The 13426-nt window shown below is 44.0% G+C and overlaps 1 protein-coding gene across 8 annotated transcripts in view; it reads right to left on the bottom strand.

Moving 5' to 3' along the window:
- The window catches only part of GSG1L (GSG1 like), a 139089-nt gene extending 126402 nt beyond the window's left edge, over positions 1–12687 (bottom strand). For 2 of the 8 annotated variants that reach the window (XM_073362641.2, XM_073362639.2), the window contains exon 1: positions 11945–12687. In XM_073362641.2, the coding sequence (XP_073218742.1) occupies positions 11945–12245 (301 nt within the window). In that variant the 5' untranslated portion in view covers positions 12246–12687. The remainder of the gene's footprint in view (positions 1–11944) is intronic. The other 6 variants (XM_073362635.2, XM_073362634.2, XM_073362640.2 and 3 more) reach the window with 5 other exon arrangements.
- Between the last annotated feature and the right edge of the window lie 739 nt (positions 12688–13426).

Below are 13426 nucleotides of genomic sequence, written 5' to 3'. Positions count from 1 at the left end.
TAGGGGCATAGGAATTGCCAGACTGGATCAGACCCAGACTCCATCTAGTCCAGTGTCCTGTCTCTGACAGTGACCAGAACCAGATGCTTCAGAGAAAGGTGTAATACCTCCATAATAGGAAGATGTGGGATAATCTTCCCCCAAACAGGTCATAGCCTCATCTCTTAGCTTGAGTCTTGAAGCCTATCTTCCAAAATTTGTTCATAATTAATTATGATCAATCTGGATCTTCTTGATATCCATATAAATGGCCAATCTCTTTTGAATCTTGTTCAGATCTTGGCCTCAATGATTTCCTCATTACTACCTGCCTTTCCAGATCATTAATAAATATATAAAAACAAACACAGGACCCAGTATGGAACCTTGAGGCCCTACTGCTAAGCTTTGCCATGATGAAAATTGACAATTGAATCTTAGTGTTTATTTTCTGTCTCCTAGCCAGTTTTTTGATCTATGGCAATACTCTGCCTCTCGCCCCATGACCACTTAACTTCTTTAGTAGCCTCTTGTATGAGACATTGTCAAAGGCCTTTGGGAAGTCAAAATACAATATATCAGCTGGTTCTCCTTTATCCACACATTCAAAGAATTCTAAGAGATTAGTGAGACACAGTTTTCCTCTGCAGAAACCATGCTGGTTAGACCCTGGCAGAACATGATCTTCCTGGTGTTTTGTTATTCTATTTTTAAATATTGTTTCAACCAATTTACCAGGTACAGATGTAAGGCTGACTGGTCTGTAATTCTCCAGATCTCCTCTACAGCCTTTTTAAAACCTGGGTACAATATTTTCCACCCTCCAGTCCTTTGGAACAGTAGCAGTTTTTAGTGAGAGTTTGGAAATGTTTGTTTGCAACTCAGTCACTGCCTACTTAAGCTCCTTCAGAATTCTTGGATGCATCACCTGGGCCTAGTGACTTATTGTGATTTATTGCAATTTAAACAATCAGTTTGCTCCAGGACCTTTTTCAGACACCTCCATCTCTGAGAGCACCTCATCTTTACCAGAAAGTCCAATCCCAGGTAGGACTCTTCCTAACAGTGGACTGAGGCAAAGAAATCATTTAGCTTCTCACCAATGTCCTTATCTTCTTTAATTGCTGACTTTAACCCTTGATGATCTAGCAAGCCCACCACTTCTTTTGCAGACTTTATGATTCTGCTATATTTAAAGAATCCCTTGTTTGTTTTTATTCCCTTAGCTATTTGCTCTTCAAACTCCATTTTGGCCCTTCTTATCGCCTTCTTACTTAATGTCTGCTGTAATTTATTATCCTGTTTATTGGCTTCAGAGGCTTAGATTTCCAAGTTTTCAAGGATTTCGGTTTGGCTCAAATAGCTTCTTGAACCTGTCATGTAGAAAACATGGTTTACTCTTTGCCTTCCTGCTTCCCTTTCTGTTCAGTAGTCTGTGTGTCCTCTGAGATTCTATTATAGGTTTTCCTTAGTAGCATCCAAGCCCTCTCTAGGGATTTTCTTTCCTTTACTTTTAGCTTTAGAGCCTTAGCATCTAACCTTCTCATTTTATTGAAATCTTTTTCTAAAGCAATCTGTGTCACTTTTTGGTATCCTACCTGCCTCGTGGATGTTTAACCTAATTATATTGTGGTCATTGTTAGGTTTGTCACTTTTAAATTAGCCTGAAGTAACACACAGGAGTTAAGTCACAAATAACCTCTCCTCTTCGTGCTCTAGAGCTAGCTGTTTCAAGAAGCAATTACATGAAGTGTTGTCGGGAAACCTTGTCCTGTTGGGCCATCTGACAAGCGTATGTGGGTAACAGTCTCCTATTACTAATATTAGGTTAGATATTGCTGCCTCTTTCATCTCTCTCGACATTGTGTACTTATCCACCTACCAAATGCCTTATAAACTACACACTGTTGAATCTTGGCCTGTTGAGAAACCTCAGGAGCACTGGAAAGCCTAAAAGAAATTTTAGAGACTCTCTGAAAAAGGCATAGTAAAGGTTGCCAGATTTCTGGATTCAGGGAATAATGCACGCCAGTGTCGTATTTACAGTAAAACTTTGAGCCCCCACACAACCTGGAAAATATTATTATCAGTTGTAGATACAGGAACTTATGCAATTCCTGATTCACAGCAGCTATCACAGCATATAGAGGAAGTCACAATCTTTGCTGTCATTTTATCATAGCATTGTGACAATATCTGTTAGTTTTGTTTAAGGCTGACTAAAGAATCATATCCCGAATAAGTCTCTCCAACCATTCTCTAGTCCAGTGCTTCTCCAGCTATCTGATGGGGGGGACCCGCAATTTTTTTTTCTAATGTGCACGCAGACCGGCAGCCGATGTCCGGCTTGTGTCCGCGGACCACCACTTTGAGTAGCACTGCTCCAGAATGTACTATTAATTTGCCCTCTCTCCCCACTGGAGAAGCTATGTAATTCAAAGCTTGGTCCTTGACTGGACAGGGCTTCAGCACTCTCTTCAACAGTATATACATGTCATCCCATAAACTATGGGTGGAATTTGCAGAAATACTCAGTGTTGGCCTAACTCTGATCCCATTGAAGTCAATGATAAAATTCCCATTAGTTTCAATGGGAACAGAATTAGACCAACATCGAGTGCTTCAGAAAAATCCCACCTTGTACATTTTCCAGTGAAACTGGGCTTTGAGATAGCTCATACAATAACTTGGTGTTGTCTGAGCAAATGCAAAACAATTGTTTTTTTCTAGGTAATAATTAGAGCTGCGTGAATGCAGAATTTCCATCCCGCAGGAAATTCTGACACTGCAATATTTTGAAGTTTTCTGTGGAATGGCAATTTGATTTGGGAATGCTGAAACATTTCCTTTAGATATTTTTGATCCAAACAACAAAACAATTTGACATTCCTTTCAGTTTGTCAGAATAACCTAAAATGCTTCATATGGAGTCATTTCAACATTAAACTGCATTTTCTTATGGGAGAGCCTGATATCACCATTCTACCCAAAGGGCCAGGCCCCCGGCCTGGACTACAGCTCCAAAATGCACCCCAGCTCATATATAGCCTGTCACAGGGTCCATCCTTAGTATTGGCTCTGCTGGCCATCCTTAGTATTAGCTCTGCCAGCTTGCGCTCCCCCTCCAACGTTGTCCCCCCAATCTTGTCTCACTCTGCCGCCATGATCACTCCTGGGTCTGCATCTTCCTCTCTGTCGCTTGGCTTTCCAGGCAGGTCATTAAAGTCCTCCACTTCCAGGGAATTCAGAGGCTTTTCAGACCTGTTGTCTGTCTGGCACCTCCAATACCCCGGCCACTGCCCAATGGCTGGTAGGGGAACTCAGGCCCCCTCTTTATAATGGGTTCCAACCCAGGGACCCTATAACAAGCAGCCACAGTCCCTGTGTACTCCTACCTCTTACTGTTTCCCTGGGCTTTTTCCTACATGTCTGGTTTGCCCCCGCTCTGGTTTTGCAAGCCTCTAACTCCCTCCACTCAGGGAGTGACTACAGCCTTTCCGAGCAGCAGCCCTACTCCCTGGGAGCAGCTACCTGGGTTTATACCGGCCATGCCTCTTCTTGCACAGGTGAGCCTGTCCTTAATTAGCTGTCTCCATTCTAAATCTCCCCTGCTTGCAGCCTAATTAGCTGATTGGGCCCATCTGGCCTAACTCAGCACTTGCTGGGCTCGTATGGGGAGCATACCCCCATTATGCACCACTCAACTTGGTCGCAGTGAAATCAGAGCATTGCCTTATCAGAGATGTAGTCCCTCTGGAGCCTAGCCCATAAGAGAGAATGGGGGCTGGAAATACACCACCCATAAGTAGGGTGACCTGGTGTCCCGATTTCATAGTCAGGGCTTTCTCTTAAATAGGCACCTATACCCCCCACCACCACCCTCAGTCCCGATTTTTCACACTTGCTGTCTGGTTGCCTTACCCATAAGACAATACGCCACACAGTAGGATAATAAAGTTTAATTTTGTTTAACTGATTCTAGCTGAATCAATCTGGGTCATTTCAAAAACAAACCATTCCAGTTTGGATCGACTTGGCCCAAACTGAAATATTTCATTCTGATTTTTCCCAACAGAAAGCTGCATTTCGCAGAAACTGCACTTTTCACTGGAAAAATCATTCTGATGGAACATTCCAAACCAACCCTACTAATAACATATTTCAAAATAGTTTGTTAAAAAAGGTACAACTAATACAATTGTTTTCACGCCCAACATCAGCTGCCATTTTTAGCTTCTGTCCATTCACAAGCAGTTGCAGGCTTTTTTACTTCTGATTTATTTATCTCCTGAAACAGCTCACAGTCTCCCTCCCATTGGGGGTTGCTTTAACTCAGAATTTCTGTGGCCCCTTTTGTTTATGATTTGCTTTTTTCTGCCAACTCTAGCAGCATCCCACTTCCTTACAGCACAGAGCTTTGGATTTCCTTGACCTACGTTTATTTTGTGAATGTGTGTGGACAGTTCGCAGCCACAGCAGATTTTACGAAGGTAAAATCCATATTTTATACATATGCTGAAGCATCTTTTTGGCTGAAATGGTGGGTAGCTGGGCAAAGAGGCCGTGCTGTACGTGCTCCGGTCGGCCAGTATAGCAGAGAACGCTAGATCCTGCCGGTGCTGACTCAGATAGTCATGCCATGGCAACTGCCTTTTCTACAGTGAAGCCCTCCTGTTGTAAGCATCTTTCACACAGCATTTTGCTGAGCAAACTCCTCCGCAGATTGATCTCAGATCATGACTAATTCAAACGTGCCAAAAACTCACACTTCCTCAGAAGCCCACCTAGTACAGTTCCTAGTTATAGATTTTTAATAGAGTCATGTGGTGTGGAGTCCCGTGCAATAGGTTAGCCTCGTACGTTTGCCTATGCCTGGAGCAGGAAGAGGGAAGATAGACCCAGGGAGCACCTGAGCGCACCTGTGACTATGCAGAACCAGCACCGGGCTTGTCTAACATATGCTCCCCTCTGAGATGGGGACTAGAACTGTGAGAGTGACTGTGAGAGCATCCATGACATTCTTATGATGGAGGGACCCCAGCCACTGAATGTAACTGCAACCAGACCCCAGGGCCAGGGCGTGTGCCTGTTACTCTGACTGAGGGTATGACAGTAGGTCAGGTTCACTATCCTAGCAGTCAAGTATCAGGCGGTAGCCATTTTAGTCTGTATCCACAAAAACAACAAGAAGTCTGGTGGCACCTTAAAGACTAACAGATTATTTGGGCATAAGCTTTCATGGGTAAAAAAACCACTTCTTGAGATGCATGGAGTGAATATTACCCAGCACATTGCCAGCACGCCACCTAAGATTCCATATGACGACAGGCCAAGGAGTGCAGCTGACACGATGAGAAGGTTTCTCCACAGGAGACAGACAACACGATGTTTCAGAGAGAGCTGCTAGGACGACAGCAGCTCTCTCCGTCATGGAGCAGATTTTCCAGGGCCCGGTATCAGATGACCGTGGTAGGGTACAAATTTGGATCCTGTTACCCAAGATCTCTTGATGTCATCTTATAACAAGATAAAAGAGAGAACTGTCATGCTAATTTTTGGTGGAGTTATAGCTTTACCAACGTTAAGATTGCACCAGAGGTTTTGTTTAAGCAGGAGTGTTAAATTTTTGTCAGAAGTGTCTGAATTCTCAAAAAGTCCAGTTTGAAATTAAGAGCTTAGGCAGTCTCATTAAGAGACATGGGAAGGTGTGGGACCCCAGCAAACATGACCCACATCTTCCCATTTCACTCCAGTTACAGATGTTTTGAGGGCCCCCTGAACTCAGGGCCCTGGTACAATTGTCCCCCTCTTCCCCTCTTTGCCAGCCCTGAGCTTAATTGTTTCCAAAGTCACAGAAGTCAGTGCATGTGAGCAGGAGAAATGAGGGGGACAGGGATTCCCCCCAAACCTAAATAGTCTCTCTTCTTCCCCCTAGAAAGATGTATGATTTCCTGTTGCATCCCACACCATTGTAAAGTGTATATAGCCATTAACATATACCTTGAAAATATGTTAACAGCTGTAGTTCTTACTCAGCCCAGTTAATTATTTGTTAACTAAGATTACCACCAATCACACTTTTGCTACTAACCAAATAGTGCAAGGTCAGTACTATTTAGTTTACAGCATGTTTCTCCATTCCTATATAAAACATAACAGTTTGAAATGCAAAACAGCCAGGCCCTTTTTCATACAATTCAGCATTCCCATATCATGTGTAATACATTTTTGGAAAACCACTCTGAAAGAAATTTTAAAATATACGAGAGATAGGACTCAAACCGGACTTAAAGATAAGGGAGTTGGCCTGTTAAAAAAAGATTCAAGTCGGAAATGAGGAAGTTACTCGTATTCTTGCTCTGTATAGCAAAAAACAAAACAAAATAACCGTTCTTTAATTTGTGGACTCAGGCAATGATTCCTACTGTAGATTTCTGGGAAAAAAAACTATTAACAGAATATTTTATAATGGAAGACAAATTCTGCGAGAAGAGGGCCAGACAAATTCTCACACACAAAAAAAGGGAATTGGCATACTTTGCACAAACCTTTATCTTCCTCTTGGAGCTAAAGACTATGAGAGTCAATAAGCCTGTCCCAACAGGTGGGACAGCTTATCTGGGGAGCATTAATTAAGCTAAAGTAAAATACACAATTACCAGGAAAGGAAAGCTCCAATGGTTAACAAAGTCTTCAAGTTACTGTTAAAGGGAACTTCCCATGATTTGCATGAGGACATAATTCCCATTCTACTGGCTTGCTACAAAGTATTACGAACCAGTGATGTGTGTACAAACGTAAGTTTAAACCCTCTAGAAATAACTAGTTATGAGACCCAGAAAACTGAAGGTCAACTGGAACAAACGACCTGTTCCTGCAAGAAATCCAATCCACATTGCCTTCACCTCAAGCTATGCATTTGTTTGCCTTATGACTCAGACGCACATCTCTCTGTGACTAACCTGTCTTATTCTGACAGTATAAAGTCTCCAACCTCATGATAAGCCCCAGAAGATGTGAAGTGAAAAGAATGTAAAGACTCTGCCCACTAGGGTTAGAGGAACTATAAAGGATGTTGTTTGTTTTCTTCATAAATTGTTGCACTCTAGAAGTGACAGGGATTGCATGGCACAAGAAGGGAAAAGGAATGGTCTAAGCACCCACTGAGGGTATAGCTTGGGGAATTCCAATTAATAGTCCTGGCTAATATTGAAAAACAATCCTTGAAATGAATCCAATATAAAAATCCTACAATAAGGATAGGACTGAAAGAATGTGTTATATACCAACACCCTCTACTGAATACCAAGGGAAGTTTCAGAGAAATTGAGAGAGCTGAAATCTGAATACCTAGCTGGCCAGTGTCCAATACAAAATAAGGGGATTGCCTTCCTCCAATGGACCCTGAAACAGTATCTCAACTTGGATCATCTTGTGGGACCCTAGAGCTTGCTGAACCCCTGAAGACAGCCTCTCCCCTAGGCCAGAATCACAGGATGGAGCAGGGATGACTGAACCCACAAATAAGCTGCAAAATCCAGACAGGAGAATGATGTTTGGATCAGCCATGAGGAAAGGATTCTCCCCTATTTCATGCTTAACGGGGTAAGAAGTGGTGAGATTAAATTTCAAAGATTGTATTTCTCCTTCTATTCTGTAATATAAATAACTGAAGGTTAGTTTGTTGAGTCTGCACTCTGTAGAGAGACCTCAAATAATCATATTCTGGATTTTAACTAATGCTATTAGCACTTCTACTTTGTATGTCCAGCAAATTGGCCTAAGAGAAATTTAATACAATAACTATAATCAATTGCTTTTGATATTTTAAACTTGTTCCTTTTAGTCCATACCATTCAAATAGCAGGGACCATACTCTTAGAAGTGCCTTAAGACATCCGTGCACATTAGTGAGGGACCTCTAGTATAAAAAATGTATTAGAAATGCTGACAAAGTGATTATTATTGATCTCATATGTAATAAGAAATCTTGGTAGTTTGCTTTGTTCCTTGGCATAACTGCTGACCCTTGACCCTAGTCTATGACAATCGCTTCCAAGACTGTGTTTTTGTGTTCAGTACAGACCTAGAAAATTGATTGTGTCTACAGCTGATTGAAGAACTGTTTATGGTGTATGGATGTAGTTCCGGATAAATTAATAAACTGTGGATTGATTAAGAATACCAAGTGTACTGATTTGAGAAACACTGTCTGAGCTAGAAGTAGACCTGAAAAAAACTTTACTTTAGAATTAGTAAATTAATGTTTCCTAGACTCAATAAAAAGGGTTAATCCTTAAATTCCATTCCAATACAACACATATTAATTTGGCAAATCTGGTTTGTCAGATTTCAGCTGTAAAATCTAACTGGCATCTTCGCAAGTTGACAAAATTAAGCCCGATTTACACTGCTACTATCTTGCAGCAATGTGCTGCCCTCCCCTGTGGCTCTTTATGCCATCACCACAATTGGTTCCCAACAGAAAGGAAGAGATCAAATCTCCAGGGCAAGCCGGGAAAGGAATGTCTTGTGTCCCTAGGGCCATGACGTGTATGAGGGTAGCGTTGGAGCCTCCAACCCAGCCCAGCCTAAACCCACTAAGGGAACCAACCCTGTTTAAACAAAACTAGAAAATTAAACACACACCACAGTTTAATTTGCTGTAGCAGCACAAGTGTCATGGTTATGCTTGTTGGTAGGTGTAGGAGATGGAAGTGACAGCCTGTGTTATTGCCCACACTGTGGCTATATGAACTGTGCTATTGACTGAACCGGGGCTGTAAGGAATATTTAATTAACAGTTCTGTGACTTTACAGAGTGTGCTATTGACTCGACGGTGGCTACATGGAATGTGTTATTGACAGAGATATGGGCTATACAATGTGTTATTGACCACCCTGTGATTATACCGAGTTTGCTATTGACAACCTTGTGGGCTATACAGAGTATGTTATTAACAGTGCTACGGTTGTATGGAGGGTGCTATCAACAGGGTGGTGGCTATATGGAGTGTGTGAGTACACCGAAGGCATCCTTCCTTACTAGTTCTGGCCCTGTGGTTACAGAGCGTTGGACACCTGGCAATTCCCCCCCCTGCAGGGTATGAAGAAGGGGTTTGAACTTGGGGTTCTTAGCCCTTACATGAGTGCCTTCACCCTGGTCTATGGGACAGTCTGGTGTGAGTTTGTCCATTTCTCCAGTTGAAGCTGTTCCACTGGGTATGAAATAATTAAATCTGCATTTGTTCCGAGAGCGAGGGAGTAAGGATGATTCTTTACTCCAAAGGTTCAGGGACTCACCAGAGCGGTGGGACACCCACATTCAAATCACTAGTCTAAGTGTTATAAGGGCGATAGCCGCCCCCCACGCTTGTTTTGTGCAGAGTTTGGCATCAGCTGCTGCCGTTCTTGCAAGAAGTGCCTTAGGCACCTGAGTCAAGGGAGGGTTCATGGCTGAGAATCACAAATGAAGAAAGGTGCCAGCCTCCAGCCAGCACTTGGTCATCTCAGTCCTTTTGAGGGGCACAGCTTAGGCCACCTCCCTCCACTTGGTATCTGCTATTGACTAGCTTATACCGCTCTCTGCTCAGCATTCTGGCTTTTGCGAGTCCCTTTCCTAGGTGCCTAGCTCTCCCTATGCATTGTGTAGGAAGTCTGGGCCCCTAAAAGCGAGGCACTGCAATACACCACCTAAGTCATTCTGCGTAGTTAGTTAGTCCTGTGGCTGTGTGGAGCATGTTATAGACAGTGCTCTGGTTATTTGGAGCATGGGAAGGTGGCAAGGAATGCTGGGGCTCTGGTGGGGAGCCGGGGGCTGTGCTCTGGGTAATGCACTCAGAGGCAGACGGCCTGTGATTGCCCTGCACGGTGCTTCTCACAGCTGCAGCACAAAGTAAACATGTACCCCCCCCCACTTCCCCCCCCGCCTCCCCCTCCATAGATGCTTCCCGTTACAAGCTGGTGTCTACATGGCCCTGACCACAATGAGCCTGCCTTACTGTCGAGCACTTTCAAGTTGGTCAGGCCAGCCTAGTGCCCAAGGCTGCGCTAGGCCTGTCCTGTGCCTGACGGCTGTGGAGGTAGCCTTAGCTTATCCACTCCAGCATGGCTTTGTCTCCTGAGCACAGCTCTTAATGAAGGGCATATACAGGCTTTCCTTCTACTGCTGACTTACCTCAATGTGTAAACTGGACTGAATTCACATGGTGAAGAGATACCCAGGAAATCTGGGGTATAAACAGTAGTGGACTGAGCCTGGCTAGGAAAACTGGAATAGCCTGTAACAAACTCAGAGGAGCTTGATTGGCCCTGGTTCTGGTCTGAGTGCCACCGGGCTCTAGCTAAGTCCTGCTCTTCTTTCAAAATCAGTGAGAAAAATGCCCTTTTTTCGTAATGTTTTATTTTTCCGTACATTTTTATGATCCAGCATTTGCCTTCATTCCACTCCAAGCAGGTCTGAGAGGATGATCCCAAATCAGGAGTCCCATGCACATTCCTTCCCTCACCTGAGCAAGATGGCCCAAGTTTACCCTTCTGTTGAATGAGCTTTAATGGCTTACTGATTCTTAAAGTACCACCTTAGAAAGCAACACGTCCTGTCCTGGCCATCCAGTAAGCAAGCAACCCAGTGCTTTGGGATAGTGCAGACCTCGTGATGTAATCAAGCTCCCAGCCAAGACAGCTCCAATTTATAGACTATTTGACCTGTTTTACTACAGCCCCTAAACCCTAAATCCTGCCCAAAGAATCCTTGCTTTAGCTCTGTATGGAATTCTACCCTTTCGGGTCTGACGAATCCTTTTCCATTTTGCTTTGAGTCATCATTTTGCACTCAGGGCTAGATTAAGGAGATCTGGGGTTAGGCACACTCCTACAGGCAGCTCCCCCAGACACCACCCCAGAGGATGCTGAATCAGTAGCCTCTCCATCTCTCCCAGAAGTGATGGGAGCAACACACCTGCTTTCATTGAGAGTGTAGGGCCAGGCAGCTTCCTCCCTGGCGGTAGCGGCTGCTGCTCCTGCCTCTGCTGGAGGCTCACTGCAGCCATCATTGCCTCGGGGACACCTGGGCCACATTTTCAAGCTTTGTTTTGCAACCACATGGACTAGAAAACAATTTTTCAAAATTAAAGCTTAGATTCTGGCATCATTGCACAGCTTGGGGAGCAAGGGCCATAGGTATGGGCCTATAGTGCCTTCATCCAGCCCTGTTTGCTTGTCTATAACACCTTCCATCCAGGAGTCTTTTACTGGTGAGGTTGGAAAATACCATTACTCCCATTTTACAGTCAAAGAAACTGAAGCACAAACTGGTGTTTTGCCCAAGGCGGCACAAGGAATCAGTGACCAAGCTGGGAATGGAAACGATCTCCTGTCACTCAGTCCTGTGCTTTCACCAGCATTTCCTCCGCTAGACTTTGGTTAGCTTGTGACATGACCTAAGGGTCATGTCACAATAAGTGTTACTAGAAACACACGATTGGGGCTATTGTCTGAGTGGAACCATGAGCTTCACCCTCCCCCTGAAATCCAGGACAGTGTTTTCAGGATATTTAAGGGGATGCTTGGGATTGGGTAACTGAACCCCAGAATCTCTGCAGCTACTACCAAGACCTTGTCTTTTGTATGATATGTGGAGTGACTCATGAAAGGAAAGCACTGACTGGCCTCTGGAAGCAAGCAAGCAGCAGAACCAGGGCTTGCTAGCACATATTTGTCTGAGGTTCAGCTGATCTCTCAGCACACCCTCACTGCCTGATTAACAGACAAACAAGCAAAGTCTCCTCCTCGCTATGAACAGGTTGTTTCCCCTCTGTCCTGTTTGGAACAATGAATTGCTAAAATTCTCAGGCTTTCATCTGCTGAGAGTTTACAGTTCCAAATAGCTCCTCTAATTATTCGTTAAGCTGCTGAATCAAATAGAAAACAATGCAAGCTGAAAGGAAATAGTATTGCCACTTACCAGCAGCATTGATATTTTCCTCACAGGAGTACCAGATCCCAGTGTGGAAATACCGGAAGAGAAAGCGGTCATCCCCCGTCTCCCAGCTATAGTGCACCACATTCTGGTTTGTCTCATTGGCCGTCTCATTCCCACTGTAGTTGAGGCAATTTGTCTTCTTGTCTTTCCCACAGTTTGGCTTGGGGACCCTCTGAGTCCCTTCACACCAGTGGGTTGTGATAAAGGCTGTGGTGGAGAAGAGGAGAGCCATCAGGTTCAGACTCACTGCTAGGAGGGCTCTGCATCTTCGGTTTGTCTTCATGGTAACCCACCCCCTCCTGCAGAGAAAAGAAATCAAATGTGGGATTTGGGGGCTTGGAAGTTCAAAGCCCGTCACAATTCAGAATGTGGTTTTCCAGTCACAGAAACTCTCGGCTTCTTCCAATCTGTTGCTGAAACAGTGAAGGAAATGCTGCAGCCATCCTCCCATTTTCCTCTTTATTTGAAATCCCGTCTTGGTGTGTTACAAGAGCAGCTGCAGCCAGCAGAAATGTAGCTGTATTGTGGTGTGTGTCGTGGCTAAGAGTACTGAAAGGCTCAGAGAAGGTCTGTCTCAGAGGCAGCATGAAGAGCAACTGAACATCTGCTAGCGTAACACACATGATGCCGAGCAGCTATGCAGCCTTCTCCAGGGGGAGACACCTGCAGGCTGTGGGACTACATTGTACTTGACTCCAAAATCAAGCAGGAGACAGACAGCAGGGGCTGCTTCTGCATGCCATCAAAGTCATTTGTGAATCTCGGCTGTTACTGCATCATGCTGACAGCTGAACGTTACAGAGGAGGCGGGGGAGGAAGCCTCATTTTATATTCAAATTAACAATTATTCAAGGCTAAGGAGCCCATTTTCAGAAGCTGTGCATGAGGAAGCTTCCCCAGAGGAAGGGGGAATTCAGTATGATTACAGACTTTTTATGGTGTCTTGAGTAAGGAACAAGTCAGGGAGCTGATCCTCCTGTTATGTTACGTGGTGTAATTCCTCTGACTTCAGCCAAGCTACTCTCGATTTACACCTATGTGAAAGGAAAATTAGGCCCAAAGGTGATTAATTACTAAAATGCCATAATTAGTAGGAAAAAAATAATCCCACAATAGCAAATGGAGGCCACTGTTACAGACTTATTTCCAGATATAGCACATACAGGTGTGTCTCAGGAAATTATCTGTAGGATAATTCCACTTTCTATGGATGGAGAGAATTCACTTAAAACAAACTGTGATCTTTGCACCTTTGTGTCTGCCTCTTGCCTGCCAGCTGATAAGAGGAACTCCTTAAAAAGACCATATTCACAAGGAATGATGTATTGACCATCATTGTCCACCTGTTTACTGCGTCTCTGATCAGTATACAATCTTTTATTCAGAATTATTCAGTGAATGCTCAGCCTGCTTGTAAACTGTCTCAATGAGCACTGTTGTGAGAATTTGATATACAGAATTCCA

This window comes from Lepidochelys kempii, chromosome 10, assembly GCF_965140285.1.
Source record: "Lepidochelys kempii isolate rLepKem1 chromosome 10, rLepKem1.hap1, whole genome shotgun sequence".
Lineage (NCBI taxonomy): Eukaryota > Metazoa > Chordata > Testudines > Cheloniidae > Lepidochelys > Lepidochelys kempii.
This window is presented reverse-complemented; position numbering and strand designations above follow the sequence as displayed.